The 9,945-nt window shown below is 35.7% G+C and overlaps 1 protein-coding gene across 1 annotated transcript; it reads left to right on the plus strand.

Moving 5' to 3' along the window:
- The first annotated feature begins 3,383 nt into the window (after positions 1-3,383).
- On the plus strand, positions 3,384-8,996 carry ebna1bp2 (EBNA1 binding protein 2). Its single transcript, XM_059500974.1, has 9 exons — positions 3,384-3,584; positions 3,730-3,813; positions 4,646-4,821; positions 5,912-6,035; positions 6,391-6,480; positions 6,566-6,641; positions 6,750-6,837; positions 8,140-8,305; positions 8,901-8,996. Exons 1-9 carry the CDS (start codon positions 3,510-3,512, stop codon positions 8,946-8,948), a joined length of 927 nt encoding a protein of 308 aa, XP_059356957.1. The 5' UTR covers positions 3,384-3,509; the 3' UTR covers positions 8,949-8,996.
- Positions 8,997-9,945: the final 949 nt, after the last annotated feature.

The following is a 9,945-nucleotide window of genomic DNA, read 5'->3' on the forward strand; positions in this document are numbered from 1 at the left end:
TTCGCGTCAGCTTCCTGCAAGAATACAAGCCGCGCCCACCTATCACCTGACAGAAAAAGTCCCCCAAAACCAAAACCCGGATTGTCTGTAAAATTCGACGATAATGTTTCCTTATATACGATTATTTACGAAATACGAATTATTATTATAGCCGTAAAAAGTAAGTATTTAAATAAACATGTTTAGCCATCCAATTTTAACATCAACAAAAATCTGCAAGTATGACTTCACACCAATAATAAATTAAAACAGGTGATAAATAATTATATTCAAGCTTTTATGTATTTAATAAACCCAAGCATAATCAGAATTACTTAATATAAATACTATACAAATAATATAAAACATAGAAAGAGAAAATAAAACAGATAATTTAGATATAGTATAGGGTTATAGTTAATGAATAAATGTATAAAAACAGCGCCCATACAAAGTAGGACACAAGAAACTTGACAGACATCATCCTAAAACCCCTAATACAGAGCTTTGCGAAGTTATACGTCGGTGAAATGGACTGGACGAACTAAATTTAATCTTGAATATTAACAGTTCAGTAACAGCCTGAAAGCAAGTGATGCTGCTGCCCTCTTGTGCTTGGATCCTAACAATCTCGATATATTTTATGAAATTTTCTCGGAAAGTAATCAACTGCTGTGATTTCCACTGGTGTGGTGCAAATGAAAAAGAAAACCTTTAAATTTTTCGCTTTTTCTCGGTTTAACTAAAGTTAAGTGATCAGATAGCATGCGTTTACAAACACTCTAATAGAAATGAGAAATGTTTACATTTGGATACAAGATTCTATATTCAGCTGCTTTTAAACTCCAGCTATAAACATTTATATAAACGCCTTAAAGACAGCACAAGTCTTCATATATAGGTCTTTTATTCTTTGTGTTGTTTTCATGCACTGTTTGAGCCACCACTGTGGTAAATATGGGTCATGTGTCAACAGTAAGTTAACACAGTAATGTTTTGTATAGTAACCCAAATTTTTATCCCAATAAAATAATCATGTGTTTCATTTTTACTACATCAGAAAATCATTGCTGTTCTGTGTTTCTTTCAATGTTTGACACTCTTTATGTGGATAATGTGATAACTTCAAACTGGCAGGGTAACCCAACTGGTTAGTCCAAAACCTAAACTACATGCACTATTTAACAATACTGACCTCTTGTCTTCTTTAACAAGAGAAAGGTAAAGTCATATAGAGGTACACATCACTTTTTTGAACTGTGCAGGCTTAAGGATCAGGACTTGCAGCAGAGCAGAGGAGGTCTGGACTTGCAGCTTTGCTCATTTGCTACTCTTGGAAATTCACTTCTCTCTCCAGGCAATCAAATTATCCTATTGAAATTCCTACTAAATTCCACATTCATTATTTGTCCTCCAGGTCAAACATCGAGACATGCTGCAGCAGTACTCTGCACACTAGTAACAATGTAGTGCACACATATACTTAAAATAACTCCCTTTAATCAAACACATAATTTGTATGCAACCCATCATATATTTGTAAAACAATTACCGTTTAATGAGATGGGTGTGCTTGATATGGATTTCATAACTGCTGTTTGTCTGTATCGGAGAAAGTCTGAGTCTTAAATTGTTCTCTGTGGACAGTCAGTATTGTTCTTTAAGTGCTGAGAACGCAAATGTATGTTGTTGTAAAGGGCCTCAAAGTCTTTACAGTACAGTGAACAAACAGACAATGCAGCCCAGGCCTTATTGCTATATGCTTTAATTTTATTTTTATCGTTTTACCTGTCTGGCACCTTACACAATATATAACTCCGGCGTTTTTACCAGCCAGAGCCACAACGGTACGCATTAACCACACGCTTTTCACCTGCCTAAAGATCTTTCGCTTCTACCGGACACTCCAATTGATGCACATGTCCAAACAGACAATGCAACCCTCCTCTCCTTCTTCTCTTATTAGCTTACCTATTTGCCACATTACCTTAATTTTTTCCCCTCTCTTTTGTTCCATAATTACATGCACGTCCCGTGGCATGTAAGCGTCACACCTGCCACAACATCTTTCACTGTTTAGTGTTTTACACTCCGACTGATGCGTGTAATCAAAGTCTCTTTTAAGATATATATAAGGGTATTCTATTGTCTTTGATGTAAGCAAACAGAAGTGCATTTTTTGATCTCTAAATATGGCACTACGATTTTTTTTTGTACATGTGAAGAGGCTCATACTTATACATTCTGCCTGTGAAACACATGCTCATTAATGTTATTTAAGAGTGTGTCATGATTAAAGTACCTTTCAGTATTTTTTACATCTACATCTACAGTCAGTGAAGGAGCGCTGCCTGGTGGTTTTATCACAAGAACAAAGTCATCTTTCACAATTCCTACAATGTACCACATTTAAGAAACAGCTGAAGACACATCTACAAACACTTCATGCAAAACACAACTACAATTGAAAGCTCTTTGTACAAATAAGATCTATTTAGGGGTCCAAGCAACAAGGGTACTGCATTTGGCAGACACACAAACAACAGGACAATTTAAATATGCTTCAAAATCTGCCCATAGGGGGCATTACAACTAAATCCTGCCATAACTCTGCAACAGGAAAATTAAATCAATTAATGAATTGTACTGTCAATTGTACAAAACAACAAAAACGGCTGGCAGCAACCAATAAAACTTCAGTGGTTAATAATGTAAAGTCTGAATAATCTACCAAGACAAAAAAGGATGTTACAGTACATTGTGTGAAAATGTACATTAACTATATGTGTTATAAATTCTGTGGAAATGCATGGGCCACAAGGTGACTAATATGCTTATATTTCATGTGCAGGTCCAAAACTTAATTCCAGTCATTTTGAGGAAACATGCTTAGTTTCATGATTTTGTGATGGTGTGGGCTAACAGTAAATTCTGATGAATCAGCAGGTTCAGTTGACACATAAAGGCTGTAATGCCATAATGTTCCACAGAATAAGAATCAGTTTCTATCTTTAAGAATGGCTGAATAGCTTAACCTGTAACAAATGCATGCATGATATGAACATACACAGAACCAATTTATCTGTAGAACAATGGTGCGCTGACAATATCGTTTTTTAAATATCATTACTAGGGCTGTGCATGTTTAGGAAGTAGGCTAAGTGTGAAGATGACTTTATTTTATGGGGATTTATAAAGTGCTTACACTTCCACACATTTTATACATTATAATGTAATGCTATAAAATAAATTATTAAAAGAGCATTTAGTTATTTCTTCATATGGTGGTTTTGCTGTAGGCAGCAGATTCCCTGGCCTATTTTACCTGAACACAGACGAGTTTACACGGAGGGGGTGTTAATAACGCGCCAAGTTCTCCAGTAGCGGAACCATTCTTTCGCAGTTCTCTGTTTCCGTCAGGACTATACTGTTACGAACACACTTGAGCAACAGTGCTGTCCACACGTGAAGCTTGTGAATTCTTGTTACTCTATTTATTTGACTTAATTCCCGTTCTGAATTCGTTTACAATGGTAGAAATAGGCGAAGAGCCCCAGATGGGATTTGAGTCCGAGGAAGACGACGACGAATTATCCGACGGCGAGGTGAGAATATAGTGCACTTCATGTGTTTTTTTCAAACTGTAGGCCTACCGTTTTATATTCCAGCAACTTGTCGTGCTACATTAATCAACAAGTAAGTAAGATGTCCAAAAGAGTAAATCTGCATAACACGTTTGTCTCTGATCAGCTGCAAGAAGCTTTCTCCAAGGGTTTGCTCAAACCTGGACTGAATGTTCCTCTGCTCGAGCCGAAGAAGGCCATCAACAATGTGGTAAGTTTAACCTAGGAAGTCTGACATAGGAAATAAAAAAAAGAAAAATTTTGTTTGTTTTTATCTTTAGACAAAATGTAAAAACAATATAAAAAAAATCATATGTTTTGCTTCATATGTGACGCTTCAGTATTTTATAGCCCATATGGTGTGATAAAGAAAAATACTCTTACTCCAAGAGGAAAAACCCAACAATAAAACATTCAAACTGAGCAAAAAATATTAAATCTTGGTGTAAATACTGACATTTTTGATACTTACATTTTAACCTGTTTTTGTTTTTCTTTCTAAGAAATGTTCTATGGATAATAAAGTAAACCTAAAATGCTCTAGTCAATCAATATTTACATTATTACATTACATTATTCATTTAGCTGATGCTTTTATTCAAAGCGACTTACAATTGCTATATATGTCAGAGTTCACCCACCTCTGGAGCAACTAGGGGTTAAGTGTCTCGCTCAGGGACACATTGGTGTCTCACCCGGGTCTCTCACACCAAAGGCATGTGTCTTATCCACTGCGCCATCAACACCCCATACACCATACGCCCCAACACCCCATACACCATACGCCCCAACACCCCATCTCTATTTCTATCAAGATACGATTACTTTTCTAAAGTAACTTTCAAAAGAATGAATCAATTAGATGACAATGCATTTAGATGATTGTGTATAACAGATTTGATACTGTCACTAATTTAGAGGCTTTAGAAATTCATATCAAATATGATACTGTGTGGTTTATACTGTTAGTCGTAATGTATCAATTGAAATGATTTGAGAAATTGAATAAAATCTCTTTAATGATTTGATTCTACATCATTCAGGAGGGTCTTAAGAAATGCCTGGCTGAGTTTAAGAAGAGCCTGCCATGGGCTGAAAGGCTGGACCTCACTAATTACCCGGCGGCTGACATTGCTGCGCAAGCGGAGGGCAGAGCGCAGCAAGCTGAAGGGAGTGAAGACGTCAGCGCAGAGGATGACTTTCAGAGGGAGATGTACTTGTGAGTGTGTGAAACAAGGGTGCTGCTTGACTTAAGGTGGGGGTATCATAACCTTCAGTAACCCTATAAAGGAGTCATTATAAAATATTATGATTCACATTTGTGACGGTACTTTCTTAATTTTTTGACAAGAGGTATGCAAATTAAATAGAGACCATGCCTTTAATAAGAAACACAGATTTCTTATGCATCCACTAAGAAAAAAAACCTTCTCCAAATGTGAGCTTTTTTTGATGGAAAAAAAAAAGATGGCTTCTCATACGTTTACTTAAAATTTCTTTAGAGAAAAGTATTATTTTTATCTACAATAGGGTGCTGTGAGCTTTAGGGTGTGCTATAAACACATGTGATTTATGTTTAATTTATATGACAAATATGTAAGTTATATGTGACCCTGGACCTGGATTTAAATATGCTTTCCAATGATGTATAAAACATATAAACCAAGGATCGGACAATATTTGGCAGAGATACAACTGTTTGAAAATCTGGAATCTGAGAGTGCAAAAAAAAAAAAAAATTCGAAATATTGAGAATATCCCTTTAAAGTTGTTCGAATGAAGTTCTTAGCAGTGCATATTACTAATCAAAAAGTTTTTTTTTTTAAATATATTTACAGTATCATAATGATTTTTTGCCATACAAATTTATAATTTTGTCCCATACAATGTTTTTTTGGCTATTGCTACAAATATACCCCAGCAACTTAAGACTGGTTTTGTGCTCCAGGGTCACATATAACATATGAGGAAGTCCCTAGTATAAGCAAAGGCAGGGTTGTCCAAACCAGTTCCTGTAGTATTAAGTCTCGGATGTTTTCTTTAGAATAATTTATATTTATAATGCAGTGCTAATCAACATAACCTTTATTACAGTACAGGATTTTCTGCCTCATTCTGTGATATAATTCCACATAAGATCATAATAGAAAGTTATTTCAAATGCTCGACTGATGTTGTGAAGTGGGTTTGGAGTAAATTTTGGTGTAAAGTATTTGGTGGTTTTGGGGAAAAACATTGGTGTAAATTTACTCTCTTTATAATGTTTGGAAACTTTTGTCTTGTGCTTCTGTATGTTTCATATGTTACAGTTACCGGCAGGCCCAAGCAACTGTTTTAGCAGCGCTGCCAAAGCTGCACAAGTTTAAGATTCCTACCAAGAGACCTGAGGATTACTTTGCAGAGATGGCCAAGACCGATCAGCACATGCAGAAGGTGAGAAGACAGCATGAGCACCAGGCTTTATAGAATATAGAGAATATATGCTACCCTTCAAAAGTTTGGAGTCTGTAATATGGATTTTATTAATAAAAAAAAAAGGATTGGTTTTTGTTTATTCATTAAATTTATCACATTTTATAAAGTTAATAATTTATTAATGCATTTTGTGAAAATGCATTAATAAAAAAGTAAAAAAACAAAAAAAAAAGTTTTTTTTTGTTTTGTTTAATAAAATGTTAGATTATGTGCCGCCATCAAAAAAAGTTAGTGTTTATTAGATGAAATAATTTCCAAAGTCTGTCAATGAAAAATCACAATTTTCCACTTGTTTTGTTTTTAATTTTAACAGATTAGGAAGAAGCTTCTTCTGAAGCAAGCTGCAATGGAGAAGTCAGAAAAGGCCAAGAAGCTCAGAGAACAGAGGAAATATGGCAAAAAGGTCAGTTTTAAAACCGCTGCCAGATTCTCCCAAAATGATGTTTTGGGGTCTTGACCGACCTGGTTTTCAATCTCTGGCTCTACAGGTTCAAACACAGGTGATTCAGAACAGGCAGAAACAGAAGAAAGCAATGCTGACAGCAGTAAAGAAGTATCAGAAAGGTACATTCACACATGTGTACATCATTAAAGCAAAGTGTTTTCACATCATCTCATTTATTTACCAGTATTATCGTGGAGCACATTTTCACTCGTCCTCATGTCCCACAGGAATGACAGATAAATTGGACTTCTTGGAAGGAGATCAAGATCAGAGACCGAAAGCATCAGCAGCAAAAAAGCAAATAAACAAAAAAGGGTAAACGATGACTCTATATATTTTCAGTAGCTTTACAGTACTTCAGCGGTTTTCAAATTAGATAGTTATTTTTCAACAGGAAGTGTCGTAACATTTTCCAGATTCCCTGATTTTTGGTCTTCCCATTTTATGGGGAAATATTTATTTAAATACTGTTTTGTAATTGTGTCTAAGTGAATCTGGCTGTATATATGTTTTTTTGTTTTGTAATTAGTTGACATTTTATCTGTTCAAATGTAATGCTGTCAACATTAAGATGTTTAAGGGGTCATAGAAAGAGGTCTACTTGTATTATGAAACTTCACCTTTTAATATGATGGTAGAAGAAAACTGTTGGCTGAAACATCCTATTGTGGTTTAAGGTTCAAAAAACACATTTTCCAAATACTGTACATTATTGTTGCTCCTCTATGCCCTGCCTTTCTGAAACGCATTAATTTTTACTAAGCTTATCGTTCTGAAAAAGCGAGATGTGCTCTGATTGGTCAGCTATCCAGTACACTGTGATTGGCTGAATACCTCAAGCATGTGACGTAAATTTTACGCCCATCACCATACTGTGATGTCGTCTCCCGTTGCGTCGAGACAAAACAATAAAACCTATTACAAACGAGGCATTTGTTGCATCCAGTGGGGACATAATTACTGATTACAATGACTTAAAGTGTCTTTACGTGTTGCGTATCATACCGCGTAAACATAAAACCATGTTGTGATCTGAGAAACGACAAACAAGCTCTACACTGCTCAAAACTCATGTTTGAATCATCATTGGCTAATTCTTTAAATATGAAAACATACTTACAGGTTGTGAGAGAAGCGACAGACTGTCCTTGCCCCACTTTATAGAAACAGCCTTTGTGCCACAAACAAATTGTAGGCTACTTTCCCAGGTTCAGGAAACAGTCCTCCGTAAAATGCGCTGCACACATCTGTAGATTTGGGCGACTTTATGCAAATCTTCCCACACAGTGCTGTAGAAGTGGGGGCTTGTTTAAATGAGGCATTTTAGGAGTGGCGTGGACGAGTCTTAACTTTTATAAAGAATATCTCTTTGGGTTTGAGACTTTAGTCTTTGAACTTTAGGGATCTTATCTATCCACAAACAGCTTGTAACACTCCAAAGAGAAAGGAAAACTTGGAATTGCGTCATATGACCCTTTTAAAGAGATATTTCACCCAAAAATGAAAATTGTTGCTTACTCGCCCTCGTGTCACTCCTTTCATTGTTTCTTTCTTTCTTTTGTGTGACACAAAATAATATATTTTGGAGAATATTTTAACACATGTCATGTTTTTTAGTCCAAATTCTAAGAAGAAATACAAGGATAAGAAGTTTGGCTTTGGGGGAAAGAAGAAGGGCAGCAAATGGAACACCAAAGACAGCCATGACGACGTTTCAGGATTCAAGGCCAAAATGGCTCATGGGAAAGGTGGGAAACATTTCGGCAAAGGAGGCAAGACGAATGTAAGTGTTTTTTTTTTTCTTAAAGGGAAAGTTCACACAAAAATGAAAAAATGTTAGGTTATCTGCTTTCCCCCAGGGCGTCCAAGATGTAGGTGACTTTGTTTCATCAGTAGAACACAAACTGAGATTTTTAACTCAAACCTTTGCAGTCTGTCAGTCTTATGGAAGTGGATGGGAATCACGGCTAAAACATACAATAAAAAAAATAAACAACCAAACTAAACCCTGCGGCTTGTGACGATACACTGATGTGTAAAGACACAGACCGATCATTTTGTGTCTTTACACATCAGTGGATCATCATGAGCTGCAGGGATTAATATGATTTTTTTTTATTTTTTTTATTGTATGTTTATTGTATGCCGTGACTCCCATCCACTTCCATAAGACTGACAGACTGCAACGTTAAAAATCTCAGTTTGTGTTCTACTGAAGAAACAAAGTCACCTACATCTTGGACGCCCTGGGGGAAAGGAGATAAACATCAAATGTTCATTTTTGGGTGAACTATCCCTTTAAATAAGTAATGTTATATTCTAACCTTTTAAAGGCCTCCCTCCCATGTTTTCATCTCTCTCTTTTTTATTTTTTATAGAAACGGCCAGGGAAAGAATCACGGAGGAAAATGAAGGCACGTAAATGAACTGTATCACTCAAAAGAATTGTGCCATTAAAAATACTTTTTTAAAAATCTCTATTTCCTATTACTTGTTTGATTATGTGGTTTTGTTCTTTTCTTGACAGACACCTTTGTGTTTTTCAAAAGATTTTTTATTTTTAATGTTTGTATTAAAGTGTTAGTTCATCTACTCACCCTGAAAGCATCCTATGTGTGTTAAAATGTAGAGACCGACTGTAAAGCTAGTTTTCCCCTACTTGTTTGAGTTCAGAAAGCACCCAATCTTATACTAAATCAGTCAGCAAATCAAATCTCTTTTCACAGTAATGTTTGTATTTGCTATGGGAATAAACATACTGCTTTATCTGCTTATATTTTGTACACAAACTAGAGTTTGGCACACATCGGATCACAGTTTTGCATTCAGCGCTGCTCTGAGCCAGAGGAGCACATTAATATTCATGAGAATGTAATTAGTTTATCTGCCCACTGGTCCTGGTTGTGTCGTTCCTGTGCCGTCTGGGTTCAGATAAGCAAATGAAGTGATATGTTCCTCCTGGGAATCTTAATGTCTCTTTACAAACAGGATCACACAGGGTCCGAGTTACACGGGGGAAAATAATAATAATAATAAAAGAAAATACTGATTTAAGAGTCGAGAGCTGCTTCAGTTAAGCTTCACAAAATCAAAAAGACAATATTCAGAATTTGAACGGTTTATTCATAAAACACTTATCCAGATTTAGGAAAATAACATCTTGAATTTCACTGCTTCCCCGAAAACAGTACAAACAACAGGCGTTCAACTTTCTAAACTGTCAAATGCAACAACAAATGAAGACTGATACCATAATCGATTCAGTACTAAACTGATTGTAGTGTAACAAGAAATGTAAAACTGTTGCCTTTAACTGGAACAAAGACAGCATTGATTTCAGCTGTCTTCTGAAAATCTTGACTACAATGTCACAGTAATGAACATGCATTGGAGATGCTATTGGAAAATAAAAAAGAATAACTC

Source organism: Carassius carassius, chromosome 20 (assembly GCF_963082965.1).
Source record: "Carassius carassius chromosome 20, fCarCar2.1, whole genome shotgun sequence".
NCBI lineage: Eukaryota > Metazoa > Chordata > Actinopteri > Cypriniformes > Cyprinidae > Carassius > Carassius carassius.